The following is a 23,448-nucleotide window of genomic DNA, read 5'->3' as shown; positions in this document are numbered from 1 at the left end:
TGTAGGAACAGGTACTGCAACTGTTAACCCTTAACATGTGATCAGTGACACCCAAGACCGTCAGCCTTCAGCTTATCAAACTTAAGACTGAACAGATAAGCCATTAAACATCTTTGGCATTGAAAATTTAACTTAACAGCTTCAGTAGCTATGTGAAGTCAGATTTAGGAAGAATAAGGAGGTTTTTCTGTTTCTCTTACGCCCCCCCTTATTCACTATTGAAGGTATAACGTGGCAGTTAAGTTTTACTCTTCAGTAATTGTAGACTTCTCTCCGTTTGTAACATGAGCTCAGCTCCTCTGAAAAGAGACTGTTTGCAAATTCAAGTTTATTTGAACATGAAAGGAAAGATACAGTTTTTTGTTGCAAGATTTTAGTGGAAGGTTTGGACCTAGAATTTAATGACACTTACTTTGACTAGTCTGAAGTAATTAACCATGAAAGTTTTTTAAAAAGTTTAAGGATTCCTTGAAAGGACACTGCACATAACTTGAGATTAACATCTTCGTAAATGATTGACTACTGGAGGATTTAGTCTTCAGTAAACAACATACGCACAAGTTCTGCTTTAAAACATTCTTCTTCAACCAGCTTCTGAGGCTGAAAGAAAAATTAAGATGTTTTAGGGGCAATTCAAAAACCTGTTCTAGACTAGAGCCATTTGTACATACTAACATTACCCATACTCCAGCAATTGTTTTTCGGGGGAGGGTAGTGGAGTAGAGTGGAGCAAGCAAGGTAAGAAAATTGCAAAATGCCTGAAGGTTTTCTGGCCTTGGAAGATGCATTTTTAAGAAAGTAACTACTAATTTAAATAATATGCACAAGTTAAAACTTGAGCTGTAGTCTGTCTGAATCAAGAGTGTACTGCACATAACTTGTTTCACTCCTGTAATTCAGCATTTGGATTTTTTAAAATTTGAGGAGCTGCAAGTCGGGAAGCTACCAATACATTGCTATGAATTTTCTCTACCCCTCAACCACTACATGCTGAGTGTACATATTTTCTTTACTATATATTTACTATAGACAACATTATACAGAAAGCAGAGTGGTTCTCTCTTGAAGAACTGTTTGAGCCAGGAAGAGTGCATGGGTGGGAGCAGAAGAGCTGTTCCTAATTGTCTGCTCTTTTTAAACAAGAGAGGGTATCAGAAAACATGCATGACTAATTCATTTAGTGCCATAAGCTCCTGCCAGTTTCCCATTTGAATGTCTGTAGATCCCAAACATACAATAAATCACTTACTGTTCCATATTTAAGTAGTGTAGGCACTCCTGTTAGTTTCAGATTCTTCCTGAATTCATTGTTGGGATCTTTCCAGCTGTTCAGGAAGAAGGGGTTAAGGACAGCTTGTAGAGGTGCAGTTTGAAGTCAGCCTGTTAAAATTCCTTCAAAATGATGATTCAAAGGTCTTTGCCTCACACCTCCCCAACCCACTTCTCAGAACAAGCATTGCAGATAGTTCACATTAGGGATGGGGTAGACCTCAAAACTGAAAAAAATGCTTTATCCCTTGCAGAAAAGGACAGTTCAGTCAATTCTTCCAACAGGTTAGTTAACCTTCAGTCCACAAATAGCAAAGTTATATCAGTTGTTGGCATTAGAACAGTTACTTACTAGGCTCTGTCTCCTACTAGGCAGTAGATGAATACAGACTCATCAGGCATGTTATGAAGTTCCTTCCTCACAACCGGTTCAGCTAGAGAGTAATTTTTAAAGTCTGTTAGTAGTTAATACTTTTACTGTGCTACAGAATCATATGGATCTACTTTGACCAGCAAGGCTGCTAATTAATGTCTGCTTCAGGTAGGGATCTGTATTTTGTTTCCTCTGGTTATCCACAAGCTTTGCAGAATTTATTACATGCTCAGTGTTGAAGGGACTTGTCTTTGAGTAAAGGCCTGTTTCTGCTTTAACAAGTAAAAAAATAATAACTGTCCCCTGTCTGTACAAAAGCCCACCAGAACAGCAGTAAGCAGTCGCCATGTGTACTCTGTCATGTATGATCCAGAAAGTTCAGTGCTATCTTTTCTGAGGAACTGCCTTCATCTTCTACTGCCAGATGCTGGCTGGCTGGTCACTTCTGCCTCTGGACGTACAAAGCAGAGGTGAGTTAACTGATGATAAGATTCACATCTCATTGTTTGCTGGGCCTCTGTGCCAGCCTCTGCTGAACAAGATGTTGCATTACACGCCATTCAGCAGAATGCGGCTAACAAAGCCGAGAGCAGGACGGACAGCTTATTACTGAGGCAGGGGCTTTAGCTAGCTCCTAGTCACAGCCTACGCTGCGGGTAGCGCAGTTAGCAGTTACGCTGGTGACTGCAGCTAGCGCTTGAAACCTGGACCTCGCCCAGTCCACTCACGATCCTCGACAATGGAGGCTGGGTAGGGAGGCGGGATGTTGTGAGGCCGCTCTGCAGCAGGAGCTGCCGGCGGCCCACGTTGCCTGTTCCAGGAAGGGCACCCGCGGCCCCTCAGGCAAATAGGGGAGACGGCGCCTACCGGTGGGCTGCGGCAGCCGGCCCGAGGGCGCGCCCGTCAGCGAGGTCCCCGCGGGGCTGAGCGCGAAGGCGGCCCCGCCGCGGCCGGGGGCCCTGCGAGGGCCGAGGCAGACGGGCGCTCCCCCGCCGCGCCGCCGGCCGCCTCTGCGCCCGCCGCGCCCCCCGCAGCGCGGAGTGGGGCGTCCCGCCCGCCCCGCGGGCCTCACCCGTCACGCAGTCCGGGCACCAGCTCCTGCCCTCGGCGTCCTTGTCGCCGCAGAAGAGCGCGAAGATGGGCCGGCCGTGGTAGCGCTGCGCCGTCTGCACGAACTCGGGGTACCCGCGGACCTGCTTCTCCTCCCAGCCCATGGCGCCCGGCGGAGGAGGCGGCGGCGGGAAGGGGCGGGCTCCGCCGCGGGCCCGCGTCGGGCGCCTCGCCGCTTCCCGGCGGCCTCTGCGGCGGCGGTTGCCAGGAGCGGGTTTGAACGGCGTCCCGGTAGGTTCCGGTGTGGGCCAGGGCCGCCCGCTGCCGGGAAGGAAGGAAGGAAGGAAGGAGGGCGGGCGGCCCGGCCCGCTAGTGCCGGTCTCGCCCGCTCGCCCGCGCCGGCTGCTGTGAGGGCGAGGCGCGGAGCAGGCCGCCGGCGGGCCGCGGGGGCGGGAGCGGCCGCTGCGGGCTGTCGCCGACAGGGCTGGGGGGGCGAGGTAGGTCGGCCGCCGGGGTCTGACTTGCGGGCGGCTGGAGGGGGGTCGCACCGCAGGGGAGCTCCCCTCGCGAGGGGCGCGTCGTGACCAAAACTGTCGGCAGGCACGGCCAAGCAGGCGTCCGGACTCGGGGTCGTGTGAGGTGCCTGCGGCTGAGCTGAGGCGTGGAGAGAAAGTCTGTGGTTCAGTCGCGATAGAAAGTTTTAACACCGTTATGTGTCGGGTCCTACTCGTTTTTTAATTCTCAGAGGCAGGTGATGGAGACGTAAGTTTCTGGCTGTCTCCACGCATCGCTTTTATTTTAAATGCTTCTCTGTGAAGAAGTTTAGGTATGAGCATGCCCTTGATCAGTTTTCATTTGACACTAACTTGTACAGACCTGGCTGCCTTGAGCACTGCCTTAGGCTACCTGGCTAGTCTGTTGTCTTTTCCTACTGCAGTCACCTATTTCCCTTGTAGGCAAGTAATAGCTATAAAGGCTCTGCAGCAGTCTTCTTACGATTCATAGTGTGAGCCTCATAGTCTGTAATGGTGCTCCTCAGCTCTCCGTGGGGGTGTGTAAAAGAAGGATATAAATTGTAAATTTTGCTTTAAACGGTGGGACTGTACTCTCAATTTTGTGGACCACCTGTGTGAGTACACAATACATTTTCCATTTCTACGTGGCTCCTCAGGTTGGTTCTCTATCTGTTATTCACATCAGACCTGGGATTGCTTTTGAGAGGCAGAAATAATGTATGGTTGTTCTTATGTTCATAGCTGTAATTGTAAGCAAAGGACAAATAACTGGATTTTGAGCATCAAGCCAATGTGATGGGACCAAGCAAGCCAACGATGTCTGATGCTACATTTGCATTTGCTACTCAGCTATACAGGAATGAAGCAAAGGCTTTACAAACACAGGTATTATCTGACTTCTGCAGCAGTGCTGAATTGGTTTTAATCTGTGATCGTTACAAAAAAGATGGTTATGACCTACTTCCTGAGACAGCCCACTAGTGGGTGTCGAATTTTCATACTTGTTTTCATGATGCTTTCATACATAATCTTGACACTGTCCTTTTGTAAGGGTATAGATCAGAAACTACATCTAAATATTATTTACCTCTCTGTTGTGATTTAATCCCCGTAGGCAGCTAAGCACACAGCCATTTGCCCACTCCCCCATGGTGGGGTGGAGGAGAGAATTGGAAAAGTAAAAACGTGAAAACTCGTGGGCTGAGGTAAAGACAGTTTAATAGGTAAAGCAAAAGCTGGCAGTGTGAGAAGCAGGAAAGGCCTGGACTCCGTGTAAGCACTGCTCAACAATAATGAAAACATTGGTCTGCTATCAATGCTGTTTTCATCACAGATCCAAAATGTAGCACCATACTAGCTACTATAAAGAAATTTAAGTCTATCCCAGTCTAAATCAATACACTATCTTAACCTCTTACTTTACTACGTGGAAACAGAACCTAGAAACTTTATTGTGGTATCATGTTTCAGCTTTCCATTTCTCCTTCATCATGCATCTCCTTCATCATTTCTCCTTCTGTTACCTTTGTAAATTTAGTACTGCCTTACTAAACCAGTATGATATAATCCTACCCATTTATATTACTAATGTTAATTGTTCTTATAACTCATTAATTTCATTGTCAGAACTCTTAAAAAAAAAAAAATCTTTATAAGGGTATTCACTGTCCATTGCCCAGTCACTTTGGAGCAGATTTTTCAATGTGTGTACCCTCCCTAAGGTGCCCACGCTAAGTTGCAGGTAAGTGCCTAATGTTATTTACAAGATGATCTAAGTGCTTAATTCAAAATAATTTTGAAAACTGGCATTTGTCTGAGTGGACAGAATACTTTGCATGCCTTTAAGAAGTACCATCATGACAGAATACATTCTAATATGAAAGAGTATCCATTTTCCTTACTGATACACACTAGAGGTATGTCACCTGTGTAGAGTGTTCTGTGTAACATCAGCTTTTTTTTACACTTTGGAACAGCTCCAGTTTAATAGAAATGTTCCTGCACTTCCAGAGAACTTGGCTCTCAGATTCTCTAACCCCCCTCCAATTATAATAGAAAAACTGAAGGCATCCAATGATCAGAGAAATCTAGCTGGAAGTGAGGACCCCAGCATAAGAAGCTCTGGCATGTTTTCAGCGGTATCTGAAGAGAGACTAAAATTGGCTATTCAGCTAGCCAAAAGGGACATAAAGCGAAGACATCTTGAAGAGCAAGTGAAACAGCAAGTGTTTGGAGATGCTGTCAATAAGCCGTTGTTGGCCCAGAAGCCACAACAGCAGAAGACTGAGGTATTTGAAAGTCCAGAAAATAAGAATGCACTGAAGTCTCAAACTTGCTTGAATTATCAGCAGAAACTCAGTCAGCCTTCCAAAGTGGAGACTACCACCTCTGGCGCTAAAGTTTATCTCTACACACCAAATAAGGGAAAGCTAATACCAGCTGTTTTGGACTCTCCACCCACCCATGACACAGGACTGGACCCCAAGCCAAATGTAAACAAAAAAGAAGATAAAAATGTGCAGGAAGTCCTACGGCTGCAAAAAGAATTGAGGAGCTATGTCCAGAAAATTGAAGAACTGACTAAAAAAGGTGTAAGACTGAACAATAATTATGTTATATAAATGTACAGTAGTTTGTTGATTTGTTTTTCTTTCTGTTTTTTGCCTTGGATTGGAATCCATATTCAGTTCTGGAATTTTGAGAACCATCTACTTTTTTGAAAAGCAAATAAAAGCTAGAATGGCTAGCCAGTTTAAGCAATATCAGGGTTTATTATCTCTGACGTTTGTGGTGAGTTCCAATCCAACCTGCAACGATAGTAAATTAATGGTAGGCTATTTAATAACGTGGGTGAAAAAATACTGGTGTTTGTAGGCCTATTGGCTAGATATTCAGACTACAAAAAACAGTATCATAATTAGCCATATTCTTATCAGTGATCAGAAAGGGGGCAACAGCTGGTAAAATTTCATTTCACAAGTCTGACTCACCTAATTTATGGCTGTGCAGTAGCATGATTAATGTGCTTTCTGACACTGTGTTTTGGGCTAACCCTGGATGGCAGTGAAGCACCACAGGCTTGTGCTCCTTTCCCCCCTGGTGGGACAGGGGAGAGAATAGAAAGATTAAAAGCAAGAAAATTCAGGGGTTGAGATAAGGATAGTTTAGTAACAGAAGGAAAGAGGAAGAAGAAGGTAAAAAACAGAAGAAGTGATGCAAAGGCAATTACTCACTACCTCCCACAAGTAGGCCCAATGCCCAGGCAAAGGGCAAGGAGCAATGGCTACCTTCCCCAAAAAACCTCCATTTTTTATTGCTGAGCATGGCATGGAATATCCCTTCGATCAGTTGGGGTCAGCTGTCCTGGCTGTGTCCCCTTCCAGCTTCTTGCACGCCCCCAGCCTACGCACTGGCAGGGCATAGTTGAAAAAAAGAGAAAGCCTTAGTGCTGTGCAAGTATTGCTCAGCAACAGCCAAAACACTGGTGTGTTATCAACACTGTTCTAGTTGTAAATCCAAAACAGCACCATACTGGTGACTGTGAAGAAAACTAACTCCATCCCAGCCAGCCACAGTATACACTGCATCGCTTCTTTTGTAATAACTAGCTGGAGGTTTAACCATTGCTACCTTTGAGTGCTTTACCTGCAACTTTGTCATAAAACTAAGGAGTCACATGATTCTGTAAGCTGTAACCAATAAGCTATATTGTATAAGAACGTTTAGTCAAATTCTAAATGGAAATGTGATGTAGAGTTAAAATAACTAGTTTGCATTACTCTTCAAGGGAGCCCTGCAAAGTATGATACACTGTGTATTGGTTCTGCATGAAAGAGGCTTATTGCTAAATTACGTTTGTTATCATGGCTTAATCAGGATTTTCACAGGTTAAATCAAGACATAAAACTTGACGTTTCATGCTTTTTAGGGAGAGAGAGAGAAATTTTAGGTCCTGATGAAGAGCAACGACTTTGCACTAGGAGACAGAAACAAGCTGCACGGTCAGCTCGGATGCTGTATGTACTCCAGCAACAGGTAGGAACTAGCATTTTAAATTGGGATGTATAGTAGCCAGTTTATTGTGATTAATTTGACAGAAATGAACTGAAACAAGAAATTTGATCAGGTTATCTATGAACTTCTTTGGCATTCTAGTTCAGATCTGAACGGCGTGATTAATTTCTCTCATGACTGGACAGAGAGATGAGCATCACTGTTGGAAAATTTGGACTTTCACTCAGATATTACAGTGAAGATTAATTGTTCATTTATAGATGCGGAGCTAATTCTGACTGACTTCCTCCCCCCCTCCCCCCTCCCCCTTTCTTGATAAACAGGTAAAAGAAATTCAGGATGATTTAGAGAAACTAAGTCCTCATAAAATCAAACATACCAAAAAGGTAAGACATAATTATCCTTCAGGCTGTGCGTAACTTATTGACAGAAAGTTTTCTAGCTAATTGAGTTTGATTGTCTAGGGTACACCCAAGCCCTCTCCAGAAGGGAGATTTTCTTTGTATCTTGCACCTTTCATCTCATTCTTACAGAAGTATGTCTTATTTGGTCTGATAAAGCCTTTCCTGCTTCCTTCTTCTCCTCAGTTCTTATCTGTCTACAGTAAACTGGAGAGGAAGGCTGTTGGTCTTCCGCTTTTATGTGGGTTCTAATTCCTTCTTCATTCGATTTCCTTTTCTGAATAACACTGTTCTACTCTTGACTACTTTTTTTAACATCCTGTTGATATCTCTCAGTCTTATTAGCCTCCTTTCCGATTTTCTTTGCCCAGTGTCTTTTAGAAAGATAGTACTGAGATCGTGCCTAGTGTTTGGCCAATATTGTCTGTTGTTCTCTTGTGCTTTTCCATCACTTGTATTTTCTTCTGTAACAAAAACTGGGGGATGGAGAATGTTCTATGTTTGTGTAATTGTTGCATGTTAGGGTCAAGCCCATGACTACAGTACTCTGTTGGCATAAGTAGTAGAAACATCAGAATATGTTATAACCAGGCTATTTTATCTGAAGCTAGCATGATACCTGATATGAGTACTGTTGTGTAGTACCTTTAGTAGATGACTTAAATGCCTGTTTTGTTTTGTCGCACAAATGGCCTCATATCAATCAGAATTATCCCATGCCTGAGTGTTTCTCTATGAAATTTTGGCAACAATTCTTTGAATAGCATCAGTATTCATAGAAGCTGTAGTTATGAAAGCACTTATTTTTCATTTTTCCAGTCTCGAGCAGTATCCAGATTGGCAGCAGCACACAGAGGAGCTGTACGAGCCTTGCAGGCATTTGCCAATCAGTTTACAGATCAAACAGAGCAGCAGATTCCTACCCACTACAAGGAACTGGGCAGTCTCATTCGACAACTGTCTCTCTGTTCTGCCAAACTAGAATTGGATTCTTCCATTTCTGACGTTATCATAGACATTTTGCTGCAAGTTGAGGTAGGAAAACACATTTTTTTTTTGCGAAGGCAGAAAAGATGTAGTGAAATATGAGACTGCAAACTATATTGTGTGTTCACGAAATGGCAGAATATCTTTCTGTTGTTTGTTTGTTTGGTTGGTTGATTTTAGAGGCCATATTTTCTAATGTGTAAGTACATTTCTAAATAATGGTGGTCTAAAATAGAGTTGCATCCTAAACATGGAAGCTACCTGCTGCTGTTCTTCCTGTCTTTATTGGTTCTCCTGGTAGAATGAGGACTGGTAGTGATAGTGGTAACAAAGCACCAGTTTCTGATTCATATTCCATTTTCAGGACTGAAAGAATTGCATTTTATACATTGGTGTAAGTTACATGTTTATTGTTTTGCGGTGCATGCTTTCATCATCAGGATTAGTGATGAGCATCTGAGACTCACATGTGGTGGTGGGTGCAGAATTGTCCAGGCAGAAGATAAAGTTGTAGCTACAAGAGTTACTTAAGCTCTATGCCCTTCAAATGGCTTTTGTTAGTGATATCTGATGTCTTAAAACATGTTGTTGGTATAATAGAAAAGTTCTGATTCATGTTTCCCACTGCAGTTCCTACCTACAAGACTTAATTTAAGTAAGAACCTATGTAACCTGAACTATTATGAAACCAGTATTTAATTAATTTTAATAAAAGCAACTGATAAAATAGCCATAAGATATTTTATTTTCCCTAAAATATTGTTCTAACTGTAAGAGCTGTGGTTTTATTTTTACTGCTCTGAACTGCTTATGAGAACAGTAACAGTGCTAACTGCCTGGGAACAGGAAGGGAGGTAGAGTTGTTTAAGTTTGGATTTAGCATCAGAAGAAGTATCTGTCTGTCTTACCATAGTCATGTGGGCATTTTTATTTTTTTGTCTGTAGCCTTTGTGTCCATTTCTTTTTGAACATGCTGCAAGCAGAAAATTTGCTGGACCCAACTGTAAATACAAAAATGCAAGCCTTTTCTGTAAATTTAAGTTAAAATATCAAGAAGCTTCTGCATGAACAACCTATCAGGAATCAGCACTACAACAAAAACCAAAACAAAACCACACCAAAAAAAGTTCCAACTAGTTAAAATCTCTTGAATTTGCTTCTCATTATTACATCAGGTTTACTGAGAGAGTAATTAAAATTCTAAATATTTGGTGCAGGATCTGGATTCACTGCTGGAAAAGAAACAAACACCCAAAAAAGTGAAGAAATGTATTTCAGCATCTCAGGGCAAATCTCCAAGGAACACTGAGACATTTCCAGCCAGAAAGCAGCTTACATCTCCAAAAGGAGAAAACAAACTTCTTGTCTTAAAGGGACAGCATGGACAAGAACCTAGAAAACCTCCAGCTGCCAGGACTCTCTCAACTAGTTTGTATTTTGAATTATTAAATACATTTTTATCAGATAACTTACCATCTGCAGTTCAGTTTTGTAGTGTGTTACGTGTTGTTGGTCAGAAGTGTGCAACAGCCCATATGTAGTTATCAGATTCACATAGCCTTGTTATGCATTTTTTTCAGCTGTTCCCCTGTTATGATAGACCTGCAGGTTTATATGCCTCTTTATATTACTATTATCACCATGTTCTTAATATTTTTGTCCATTTCTTTTACCGTGGGCTACACTTAGGGTGTTTTTCTGCAGTTACAGACACCTAAATGGCAGTTTACAAGTTGACATTAATGGTGCATACAGAATATTTCCAAATATCTGCCTAGAAAATGCTGTATAAATATATTATTTTTAAATGCAAAGTCACTAACTGTTAGCAAATCTCCAACAAAGCTATCGTTGTTTAACTGTTTACAGTGAAAAGATACGCTGAGGCCTTGGCTCAGAAATTTCCTTGGTTTGTGCAGTTTCTCTACTTTTGAGAGGGGTGGCTTTGTTTTATTCTTACCAGTTCATTAACGTTAATGTCTTCTGCACAGTAATCACAGTTTCAGTACCTAAAGATGTTAACTGATAGTTAAGCTGAAGACTTTGGTTTTTGCACTACTAGTTTGCCATGCAACCATTGGGAATTGGTTTACTTTATTCTTTTACTTCATATATGAAAGGAAGTGGGCTTTATTCTTTCTGAAGGTATTGTGAGATAAATTTACCACCAATTTTGACACCTCGTGAAAGCCATTATAGCTTATTACATTATTATATAACCTATATTAATTGTTTTTCTTCTTTGGGGTGTCTTTCTCATACCACATACTGTTTTTACTAGAATAGTAAGTATTCCTTTTTACCCCTAGGTAAGGGCGAGAAGAATTCTATGAGAGGAATTAATCTTTGGCAGTCCAGAGAGACAGTATATTGACAAGCATCTAATGGTTTCCACGTGTCTTGCTGCCTAAAAAAGAATGTTTCGTTATCACTGCCTAGACCTCATATGGCAATTACTACCAAAAGGCTTTCCCGTGATTTTCATATATATGTGTATTTTCAAATATCTATATACATATAAATATGTATATGCACACAAAACGCAAAATCTCCTGTTCATTGAAACAGTGTAAGAAAGACACAGTGTAAGAAAGACAATTTATTTAATACTTGTCAGGAAATACAAGGGGTTTTTTTTATTTATGATAGCGCTTAAAAGTTCATGATTAAGTATAGCTAGCATAACAGAAGTATCAAATGTAGAAATAAAGATGATTCTTGCCCCTTTCAACTTACAGTTGAAAGTTTATTATTTTTGATACAGATAAACATTGACATGTTGTAAATATTTCAGCAGTTCAGAAGGCAAACAGTTGTGCTCATATACTGCACAATAAATTCCGAGAAGAAAATGACCCACCTGTGCCAGAGAGAAATGCCACTTTACAAGGAAACACAGATGCATTGATGAGAGCTAGAGCTGTAAAAAAAGATCCCATCCTTGAAAGTGGCCCTTGGAAGAAGAAAGGCATGTTATTACCTGCAAAATCACAGGTATGGAAGTGATAAAAGAATTTATGCTTTCTTCTACTTGTCCTCTAGGATTTGTTATATAATGTAAGACACTGTCAAGCTTTGTAGTTCCTCACAATTTTTTTATTCTGATCTAGGAGGCATAGGGGGATAAACTACGTCATCTGCCTACATTATTTCTAGTGGTTATGACTATTTTATCGAATGTTTTTTTGAAAGTAGTGTTATTGTTCCTTGGAAACGCACTGTACAACTAGAAACAATAACAGAATTAGCAAGGAAAACTTCCACCGAAACTAGTTTAATGTTTGAAATTAGCATGTTTATTTTACAACTCAAAATTAAAGCTGAAATATTTTCCTCTTATTGGTCACCCTCTGTCATGAAAAATGCACTCAGCAGTAATGTTGTGCTAATGCTAATGTTACTAGGAGGCTATAAGTTAGGCAGATATTTCTTTAATCAATGAAGTATTATAAAACTTCACAATACAAATTCTGCTTCCTGGTAAGTTCTTCTTAGAACCAGCAAGAGGCTTCTGTAATGCAAACAAATGAGTTCTCTAAAGGATATTTCAAAGTGCTAAATTCTGCAAATAGTTGGGGTTTTTTATTAAATGTCTTTTTTTTTTTTTCCCTTTCCTTGGGGTATCACCTTCAGCTTGAAAAGTCAGATCTGATACAGTAATGCATGCATATGTAACTTTACTGCTTCCCATATCTAGCTATCAGTGAGGATTGTGAGCAGGAAGGTTGAGCATTTCAGTAGTTCATACTGAGGGGACTAGTCTAAGTGTCCCTGTAGCAAATATAAATATAGCAGTATTATAGTTTCATGTCTGAATAAAATGTTACCTTGGAAAACTTCTATTTGGATTTATTAGGAGTTAACATAGAGTCTAGTTCTGAAAATTTCAAAAGAAGTTTTTCCCTATGAAAAGCAACATTGGAAAAATTGGAACTGTTTGCAAAAATAATAGTTGCAGGATTGAGCATATGTTCTTTTCAGGCATAGTGGTACTTCCCTTTAAATCAGTTGTAAAACATCCACATACATCAACTGTGCAACAAAGGCAGCAGGCATGACTTCAAGACAAATTCTGAAGCAGAATGCAAAATACTTTAAAAATTCAACAACTGGAATGTATGTTTTTAATGTGATTGTGCTGATTTTAAGGGAATGCTGAAATCTCTAAAATCAAGACAGGTACAGCCTCAAGGAAAGCATGCCCAATTTCAAGAGACAACTATAGCTTTCCAGCTAAAAGAGAACAAGCGACTTGTTAAGGAGAGCAGAATACCCTGCGTGCCTCCAAACCCTACACCTCCACCTGTTTCACCTAAGCGGTATGTTCACAGTCTAGTGGAACCCATCTTTACCCTGCTTTCCTGTGAAAATGCTGCTGTATCTGTACTAGTAAATAGGCTGGATTTGGCGTGGCCGTCAGACCATGAAGGCAAGTGGCACAGCACAGCTCGCTACCAGATTGTTGTATTCTTTTCCCCACTCGGCACAAAGTGGTCTTATTCATACAGCCTGGGAAGAGCCATTATGTTTTAAGAGCTTTATGCTTTTTCCTGGGTCATGTCCAAGTATTCTCTGGGAGTCACAGGCCAAACTATGCTAGGCGGGGCATTGACAAAACACACAGTATGCAGAATGGATATTCGCAGCACTGCTTTAAGAAGGTAAATATTATTTCCCTGTTCCAGAAGGACAAAATATATATCTTTGTCCTAGCCAGTAACAGAGTGCAGGTTTGTTTATTTTAAACTATATTTGGCATCCTGTAGACCAAAGCTTCCCAAATTTAGTTTGCTTTGGGACTGCTGTTTGTGGCAGTTGAAGCAGGAGATCCAACTGCTGATCTTGCTGCTGGATCTGTATTAGGCAGTGTGCATGGTAAAGATCAGGAGCTCGTCTCTCCAGGCAGTATTTGTGGATAGCCATGAAGTTGCCTGTTTGCCAGTAGCAGAAACATAATTGAAGATCCCTGGTTCTCAGCAGAATTTCCTGGCTTTTATAGTCTTAAAGTTGGTATTAATTTTCTCTCTGAAGTTTTTTGCAAGTTTTCTAAACTAAGACTCAGAATCACATGATTTTATTCTTCAGTAGTTAGAATGTGCATTTTGTAACCCTCTGTTACTGTTTTGTCTTTGAAGACTAGCATGGCTTGAAGCAGAAACTTCAAGAGTCAAGGTTCTAAGTGACCTTCACAGAGGAGAAATGAAAAAAATACAAAAGTTAAGGTAATGACTTTCTTTGAAGAGCTAATAAATGGTGTCAGATCTGATATGGTCTTCTCCGCACTCCCACCAGTCCCCCAAAAAGTACATTTATGTGTTTGGGGTTTTTGAATTATTGTTGTCATACCAAGTTTCAGAATGGCATTGTCATTTGTTCTTTTTTGTGTAGGTCACAAAGTGCTTCTCCAGCGCAGCATGCAGACAAAGTTGAGAAGGCAGTATGGGAGCGCTTAGAACCTCCGTTAGACAGGACACAGGTAGTAAGTCAAGCTCATGCCACTGTTTGAAGGATGCCTTTAGAGCTGTAAAACATTTATAAAGGGGCAACACGCAGTTTCTTTTCAACTTAATGCAAGTCGTATTTATGTAGTCAACACAATTTTTGACATTTGGGGAGTTATTTCCATTTCAGTATGTGGGTCTTGAATTATTGTAATGAAGTTTGGCAAAACTGCATTAAATTTTATTTGGTTAGCTTCTTGTCAGGTAGATGCATTTTAAGTTGCTTTTGAATGGTCGTAACAGTTCCATGCTGAACATGACTGGACTTGATAAGATTACTTCAATAATTCTTATAATACCATATTTAATGCCTAAATAAATTTAAACTGGTAATATTAATGACTAATAATACAGAAAGCTTGATTATCATGAGAGGATTTACATTTTATTTGGAAGATCCATCTCTCCTTGGAAACAAACTGTCATTTGAAGGATTCTTCATTTATAAACCACCTTTTAACTCATGCAGCTGAGAAGGTATATTCTGTCTGTATGTTATAGGTAAAGCTGTTTGACATTTAAGGTTAATTTTTATCTTTGCTATATAGCAGAATGCATCTGGAAAAGTAGTACTGATTTCCCAAACTTAGCAATTTCAACTTACATAAGCCACATCTTTACAAGCATGTGTGCCTTCTAAAGTATTGTTTTGTAACCATGTACATTATGAAACAATGAGAAAGCTCCTTCCAACATCATCTCTTTTGTATATTTTTTGCTTGGTGTGACCTTGAATGCATAAAGTTGCTTAGGGGTTAAAAATGTTTTCACATAAAATAATACAGGTAAATGAATAGTGATATTGTACCACAGCTAACTGGTAAAATTGAACACAATTGAAACCTACAGCTGTGGCCTGGACCCTATATATTTACTCATTACCACCTGGAGCTGCTGTGAGACTGTTCCTGTGTGATAAGTTAAATGTGTGTGTAGTGTTTCATAAGATGAGGGCCTTCATTTCACTTTCTTGAATTCCTGGGTGGTGTCTGAACCTGTGACAGTTTCGCCTTCAATTTGGGAACATAGTTGTGTGGCGAGCTTTTTCCATATTCATTGATTTTATTGGTAGGAACATACTAAGCTGTTTTTATTGATTTGGCTTATTGTGTGGGTAGAAGGAAAACAAGAATTTGTTTGGATTTTCATTGAAGGGAAAAGTTGAAATGACAATTGGATTATTTCCATGAGCTGCTGTAAGAAATGTTTGATTTGTAAGCATTCTTTTCCCTCAGTTGTTTTTGTGGGTGTTTTTTCTTTTTTTTTTTTTTTCCTTGCATTGGCTGTATAGTTGTTTGTTTGTTTGTTTGTTTGAAATAGCAGGTTGCAGCAAATGCAGATATTCTGAGTGAAAAGCTATTGGATGATCTTTTGGAAGATACTGCTGAGGAACTGTGGAGTATGGAGCAGCATGAGAGACTCCAGACCGAGGCTCTGCCTGTGGCTGACACACATAGTCTGGATTCAATGTTGCAAAGAATGGAAGAAATTGAAGTAAGATTTTCTCTGTTGGCTGGTCTCATTAGTGCCAGTTTCTTGTTTACTGTCCATAAATTGTAATATCTGTAAGTATCTACATTCTTAAATGAAGCAAGGTCTGACTGGATCATTGTGTGAAATGAAAGACTTGGAAGGAGTTTACACTTCAGCAAAACATGTAAGAATAGAAGAATGTTTGCCCTAATGGTTTTATTGCTAGCTTTAGCATTGGTAAACCTGAGTTTGCTTCCCACCTCAAGACTTTGTGGCTTAGATTATTGTATGTGAATGGGAGAATCAGTATGGCAATTATGTTGATTGTCTCACAGATTGGAAAGTATTTGAATGTTTATGAATTAAATTTTTTTTCCCATTTTTTTGTGATACAGGATCCTAGTATTCTAGTAGCATGAGCATCTCGAGGAAATATGCTCTAGCAATCCAAAATATTTTACAGGGCAACATGGGGAAGTCAGACAAATACATGGTTATCTCTGTCCTTATTTATCCATCTTTCTATGTATATATTCATGAGGTTATAACTTACTTGACTTGAACTTTCTTATATATTGGTTTCTTAAAAATTTTTTCTTTGATCAGCTTTTCCATAGTTTTTGGTTCAAGTCCTATTTCAACCTTCCTGTTCTGTGAAATTTATCATAACTTAGAACTACTGAGTTTAGTGCCATTTACTTCTAGAGATCCATTCATACGTTGGAAGCATGAAGCTTACATTGTGCAGTGTCCTTATCCACATGAGGCACTTAAGCATAAGTTTGAATTCACTATTGGTAAGGGAGGAACAGCATGAGGGCCCTTCAGTTGTTTGGCTAACTGCTGAAACGGGAGGAGTTGCCATGGTACTGGCAACTGGCTGAGTCTTCAAGTATGGCATTTTGAACAAGATTATTATCTGTGATTTCAGATTTCTGTGTTATGTGAACTAGGCAAAATAACCTTTTCTGTGTTACGTTAACTAGGCAAAATAAGCCTACTTTGACCAAGGAGGATCATGACCTGCTTTCCTATTGGGTGATAACTAGTACAGCTGAACTGCTAAGTATGTGTTGATTGATTAATTTTGTATGTTCAAAACCAGAGATACCAGGAGGCTGTACGCAGGAGATTCACCCAGATTGTGTACAGTGATTCTGAGTTCTGGGGCCAGGAGGACAAAATGGGTAAGTCTCTTTTTAATGCAACTTGGTTTTCCTTTAATCTGCATCTTTAAATTCAGATGTTTTGAGATCAAAATCATTGGATTATATGTGATGAAATAGCACCATCCAGACACATTTTTTACTATAACTGCTCCTTTCAGAGGACTGTTTCTAAAATATAGTTCTAAAATCAGTATTTGAAAAAGGAAGGATCTCTTCTGAGAACAGGCTGTCATTTTCTGCAAGCCTTTATTGGGGCTGCATTTGGATGGAAAGCACTGCTAGTGCAGCTTAGCTGAAGGATAGGAGTCTTTAACACATACTTCCAATCATCAAATGTAAAGTTTGAATGTTGTCCATTTTCTAGGCATTTGTCATTCCTTAACTTAGATATTTTCTTTTCTACCAAAATGTGAGTAGTGATTTTTGTGCAGTGAAGATGATATTCCATAAGTACCTACACTCCCAATTCATCTGTAAGCTACTTGAATTTACTGCAGAAGACAGCTAGTTTACTTTCTAAGTCTGAGGTATCCTAAAGCCACTTCACTTCTTTTCTTGTTAAGCTCTTCATGACTTGCTTGTCTTCAGTTTTGAGAAGAGGACTGGCAAAACTAAATCTTAATCTTGAAAAGAGTATTTAGTGTGTTCTCATGTGACTTGATTCCTTTGAAACACCATTTATTACTTAGCAGTAATCATTTTCATGCTGATTAATTCAAAATTATTCATAACAGTTCACAGGCTGAGGTAAGGTATAGTGAAAAAGTCTGTTTGTTCCTGCTGTTGATTTCTTTAGGCAGGAGCAAGCAGATATTTATCTTCTAGTTTGCTTCTCCCATTTTCTTTCCTTTGTTTTAATAAACTATGAGTTTAAATGGCTTAGAGTTCAAGAGTAAATGTTAGGTAAATATTAGTGTAGCAGTGATTCAGTAACAGTTTAAGGTTTTTCTGGCAGACACAGAAGATAATATTAAATTACTTAAGCTTAGAAGATTCTTCTCTTTCCTTATTCCTTTCAAGTGATGGTGATACTGGTTTTAGATCTTGCAGTGTACATGAAAGTTTAATTTTTACAGCCTCAGAAAATCTGGATTTTTCTGTACAGAATTCATTGTCCAATGTACTTCAGCAAAAAGTATTTAATCCTTGAAAAAACCCACAATTTGGATGCTTCCAGTTCACATTAATCACATTTTTCCTGCTTGTTTTTATTGGATAGAAAAGTAGAGAATGTAAAGTACTTCAGATTAAAGTTATAACTCACTTTTCACATCAGATTAAATTTTTAATTGAGAGGGACCTAAGTAATATTAGTAGAAAACTGTTCACTAATGAAAGGTAGCATTCCAAACAATAGTTTGATGTTTCCCATACATAGGTGTACATACTTCAATATCGCTTGCCACAGTGGCATGCTAATAAGGATGACTTATACTTGTTGCTTTTCCCATCCCCCTGCTCTGTTCTTTATTGTACTATTTGACTGAGTACAATAGTGAAGCTACACTGATCTTCCGAGCTGAGTGTCTGATCACATACTGACTTTAATGGAACTGTGGGTTTTTTACACCAGTTGGAAAAATCTCACAGTAAGACTGGTAAAGACTTAGCCCAAGTCTTGCTGGATTTTTTTTCCATGTCTTGGATCTACTGCCAAGCTTAATAGACTACACTCATTTTAGAGTGGTATTTTCTCTCTCTTCTCTAGAAGTACCCACTGACACAACAAACTATTTATACTAAAGATAGGATTTCTAAAATGCTCAGCTTTAATACACCAAGCTCTTGGAAATCCTATATTGAATTTACATTTTAGGGGCTTGTCACCTTCAATACTTAACTTATCTGAAGGACTTCCCCTTAAAAGAAGCAAAAGTCTTTGTGAGGACTTACCTGCAGTAAATGTAGTTTTTCTCTTCCAAAAAAACAATTTTAAATGTTATTTTCCTCCTTCTAGAACAACAAATTGCATCAATAGCTAAAAGACCTACATCTCCTCATCCAATTCAGATAACCAAATTAATTGGACGCACAGAGCCAGAAGTGAACATTTTATTTGAAAAAGTTTTTGATGGCAAGTAAGTAGAATATTTGGCCTTACATTAAACTGTGGTGCATATGAGCTGTGTGTCTTCATTATGGTGTTTTCATTACAGAAAATGATGGTTACTATTCGAAGAGATTTTCTGATCCTTCAAAAAGATACTTGAAAATCTAGTTCTTGCTTAACAACTGTTTTATCTTTTCAGTGATGTTGAGGAAAACAAAGAAGCAGAGGAGAAATTGCAGACTGAAAATGACATTCTGCAGCCCTTGACTCGGAATTCTCTGCAGAAAGAGTTCTGTGTGTGCCTGTCTGTGCCAAAGCATATGCTCCAGAGCATCTTGGATTATAACAGCAGATACAAGCATCACTTAAAGCTTATTTCACATGAGGCAGTAGGCAGTTTCAATCCATGGCAGATCGCTGAGAGGTATATGAACTATCTTCATGTTTTTGAAGTGAATGTATCAGCTGATTAACAGGTTTTTCTGTCATTATTCAGGAAAGGAGTGGGGAGGGTGCCATTTAAATTCCAAATTGAAAGCCACAAGCAGTCAGCTATTGGACTGTTTCTCTGCTGGAACTTGGTGTTCATGGATTTTTTTTGGTAGTTGGATAAAACAAAAGGATATGGGAGCAGAGTGTCCTGGAGGAGTGATTATTTTCACGTCTTTCTATGGTGTTACCACAAAATCAACTATGTAAAATACAGAGTAACTGAAATTATTTTCAGAAGACTATCATCAACAGGTAAATTGAAGGAAAACAAAAATAACTTTTTTTCTTTTTTTTGAGTGAAAAAGAAATAAAGCACTGTAAACAATTGTGCAAATTTTAATCTTTGTGGAGAGGGATTACGAAGTTGGTGTTTCATGGAACAACAGTAGATATTCTTTAAAAAGAGGCCACTGGCCTTAGCACAGATTTCAGTGCTTTCTCTTCCACAAGTCTTCATGCTTCACAGAGCTCACTGCAGGAGGTGTGACATAGGTGGCTTACCATCCCTTAGTACAAATAGAAGAGGTGAAGAAGCTGTAAGTAACAGTCTCTCTGCTGTTCACTTCCTGGCAGAGAAAAATTGTTTGTCAAGCTTAATGTCTGCTCAGCAAGCAGGGCAATGTAAGCTGAAATACCCACCCTTGCACTGAAGCTTGAATAAGTATTTTGATTGCTCAGTACCAGGTATAGCAACTAAATTATATCACTGGTTATCGTTTCCTTGAGTGATTATCCTTTTCTTGAGTGATTGCCTATAATTGCCTAGAAATCATTTTAAATATGTACAAGATATTTCAGAAATCACCTATTGGTCTTGTAAAGTCCCAGCCGCAAAAAAGCATGGAAATACAGGCTGAACTTGAACCTTGCTAGTCCTGTTCTTTCAGAACTGAAGAAATACTGGCACAACATGAGTTGGCATAGAGGGGTCATTAATTCCCTGCAGAGTGGAAATTAGAAGACTTCTGACTATGGGAGGAGAGGAATGAAAGAAGAAAACTCTGGACTATTAAGAAAGAATTACAAAATCTAACTTCAGTGGTTGTAGATGGAGTGGTTTGCCATAATTATCTGTATTGGCAGATTGGACATCAGGCTTAATTGCCAAGAGTTTTTAAACTTCTGCACACATTTTTGATGTATTTAAATTAGCTCATATGAGTAACATTTGGCATCTGCATCAGTGTTTCCAGGAACAGGTCCTGCAATATTTCAGATGATTTGCATGTGTGAAGTTAATCATGTGTGGTGATGGTTTTGCTCAATTGTGGATAAGTAGGCAAATGTTTTAATAACTGTGGTTAGACCACTGTATTTGAATCTGCTGAACTAAACCACTGAAATATGCCTTGTCAGTTCTCAGTACCATCATTCTGCCTTCTGAGCTGTGCTCCTTTTTATAATCGGAGTGAGGCTGGGTAGTTCAAGGACTGGCACCTTCTTGGGATTGGCAGATGGATTAAATGGCAGTGAATCTCTCCTGACAGCTGAATTCCACTGCTGCCATTTGCCTGATAACATGTTGTTACTTGAAATCAAACTACAGATGCAATCTGATATCCAGCATACTTCATTGACTTACTCTTACCACCAGAGGGCATTATAAATCTTTTTACATAAAATAGTCTCCCGCAACGTTTAAAAGAAACACTCCCATGCTATGCTCAAAAGGTCTTAGAAAGACTAACTTTATGATAATTTAGGATACATGCACAACTGAAGAGAAGTTTTCAAGAGGCCAGTAAACAATTGTGTTCTTACACTAAAATAAAACTACCCTTTAGTTAGAAGGGTAATTAAATAAAAATCTTACCCTTCTGTAATATCTGCTGTGGTCCAGAGATCACTGAAAATTGAAATTTCTCATCTCACTTTCCCTTAAACTTTATTGCTGTCAGTAATGCCTGATTCAGTGGCAGCTAAAATCAATAAGAAGCTTCCCATTTACTTCAATGGCCTTTGGATGAGCACCATAGTATGTTAACTCTTGTTCCCAAAGCAGAATTAGTATCTAAGAGTTTGAAAAAAGGAAGCAACCAAGATGCCTCAACACTTTTAAGCCTGAAATATGTCCTTTTCTATGAACCAGTCTGAGGAGAGAATTTCTGATATCTTATACAACACATACCAGAACACATATCAGATCTTTTTTTGGGCTAAGCAGTAGAAAGAATGAAAAAAACATGAGTATTTGCTTTTTCAAATCAAAGCATTGATATCAATGGAATGAATTACTGGAATTTGAAATCTGACTTTCTGAACCTTTTCCTTTTCTTCCCTCCCTCTCTCTCAGTCTTGCAGAGCAACTAACAGAAGAAGCCCTAAGTGATGTGGCAGCAGAACTGCAGGATGTTTGTGAGGATTATGCAGAAGCTGTGTTCACATCAGAGTTTTTGCAGCCAGATCAGTAAATACTTTCAAATCTGCCCCATTATCAAATGCAACATCAGCCTCAGTCCAACAGTGTTATCAGATGATCTCATTTTTTATGTTGTTTTAAAAGTCTGTGAGATTCTGTTCACAAAATGAATTGACTCCATCAAGGATTCATCTCAGGTTTTTATAAAACCATTATCATAATGTTTTCCTTTTCAGACTTTATTATACTGCATTTATCAGGCCTTTTTTTTTTCCCCCCAAGTGTTTCAATAGAATGAAGTAAACTGTTACAGGTAAAGTTTATATATTTTGATAGGAATACTGATCCGTTTGTATACCTGTATTACTTCATTCATTTTTATGTGTGATCTTCTGAGGAGGAGGACTGGGTTCAAGCAGTGTCACGAACTTAACTGTACTGTGCCTCAATTTTCTGCTTTAAAATGGAAAGAATCTGACTTACCTACCTCATAAGGGAGCTGTGGGCTTGAGTTTATTCTTCTCAGTAAAATCCATTGTATACATTTGATAGCTGTGTCAGAAGAATGAAGCATTGTTCATATTTCTAAAGCCAGAATGGAACAGCCCAGAGTAAAAGGTGTTTGGTTTGCTGTTTAGGGCTTTCAGTGTCATGTAAGAAAGATGTCTGACCACCATGCTTAGCACATATACTAGGATTAGTTCTTTTGGGGATGTGGCTATCCAAAGGAAGGATTCTTATGGCACAGCATTAAGCAGATGTAAAAGCTTTAGCATTGGCTGTATTCGTAGGCCAACAGCCTGTTTGGACTCTTGCAATCAACTTCTGAATGTAGTACCTCTTCTGTTGGTTTCTGAACATCACTAGCACATTATGCACAGACAAATGAGACCTTTCAATAGAAGCACATCATGGAGATTTTCTTCCTTTTTTTTCTTAAACTAGTCTCAAATATTATAATTTTATCAGCATTTAGTGATACAACCCTACTTTCCTTACTCTAAGAATCCCATTGAAATCAAGAACAACAAAATAACAGTTGGCATTTCTGCAATACTGAATTAACTTGTTCGTTTCAAGAAATCAGTGTATTAGTTTGGGTTATGTCTGGAGCAAGCAATGAATAATAATTATTTATGGTAGTATTCTAGGGAATTGCGAATTCAACCCTTGAGGTAACTGAAAAACCAATATGACGGTCTGCTGCTTTTGACAATTTTTTTCTCCAATAGTGTTCAACCTAGAACAGAATAATTTTTAACCTTCTAAGATTATTTTTATTGCCTCTAATTAAAACATACATTTTAAAAATAATTTTGGTTTTATTGAAGCCTGGTTTACCTTTTTGTTTGTCTTGAATTTGCACCAAATGTAATGATGTAAATATTACTGCTGATGTGTGACTTCACTGATGTGTGATTTCTGTGATTTGAAACACAATGGTTTTTATTTCTAAGATTACAGAGTTAAGCCTGGTTTTTAAGTCCAAAAGACTAAACCCATAGCGTCTCTATGTATGTATATATATGCTTGTGAAAGTATTTTCAAGATGTTTTAATATTTAATAAACAAAAGTTGTTTCTTAGGACTGAACATAGTTTTAATTTAAGATAACTTCCATCTGAACCCATTTGGAATGGTCAGCACCCAACATGTAAGGGAGACCCTAGCAACATTAAAAGAGTCAGACTACCATATGCCTCAAAGTAATGTGGTCATCTGTCAAGGTAAACATACTTTCTTTCTTAAATCTCATGGTGCTGTGAGTGATATCCTCTGACTGATGATGCCAAAG

At 39.1% G+C, this 23,448-nt stretch overlaps 2 protein-coding genes across 3 annotated transcripts; one reads left to right on the top strand and one right to left on the bottom strand.

Moving 5' to 3' along the window:
• Positions 1–311: 311 nt before the first annotated feature.
• Positions 312–2,938, bottom strand: TXNDC17 (thioredoxin domain containing 17). The gene is made up of 4 exons (XM_069790787.1): positions 2,715–2,938; positions 1,622–1,703; positions 1,250–1,325; positions 312–600 (listed from the first exon to the last, which is right to left on the bottom strand). Exons 1-4 carry the CDS (start codon positions 2,854–2,856, stop codon positions 532–534), a joined length of 369 nt encoding a protein of 122 aa, XP_069646888.1. The 5' UTR covers positions 2,857–2,938; the 3' UTR covers positions 312–531.
• KIAA0753 (KIAA0753 ortholog) lies at positions 2,905–23,246 on the top strand. Of its 2 annotated transcripts, none has more exons than XM_069790784.1 (16): positions 2,905–2,983; positions 3,949–4,092; positions 5,184–5,796; positions 7,136–7,242; positions 7,545–7,607; positions 8,442–8,657; positions 9,827–10,037; positions 11,404–11,603; positions 12,759–12,928; positions 13,745–13,831; positions 13,998–14,085; positions 15,434–15,604; positions 16,689–16,770; positions 18,710–18,830; positions 19,002–19,226; positions 21,588–23,246. In XM_069790784.1, the coding sequence occupies exons 2-16, from the start codon at positions 4,003–4,005 to the stop codon at positions 21,703–21,705; spliced, it is 2,562 nt and encodes an 853-aa protein (XP_069646885.1). In that variant the 5' UTR covers positions 2,905–2,983; positions 3,949–4,002; the 3' UTR covers positions 21,706–23,246. The 2 variants fall into 2 exon arrangements, with proteins under 2 accessions (XP_069646885.1, XP_069646884.1); XM_069790783.1 differs by having other exon boundaries at positions 15,431–15,604.
• The last annotated feature ends 202 nt before the right edge of the window (positions 23,247–23,448 follow it).

Source organism: Haliaeetus albicilla, chromosome 9, assembly GCF_947461875.1.
Source record: "Haliaeetus albicilla chromosome 9, bHalAlb1.1, whole genome shotgun sequence".
NCBI classification, from domain to species: Eukaryota; Metazoa; Chordata; class Aves; order Accipitriformes; family Accipitridae; genus Haliaeetus; species Haliaeetus albicilla.
Note: the sequence above shows the minus strand (reverse complement) of the source record. Positions and strands in the feature narration are given on the sequence as shown.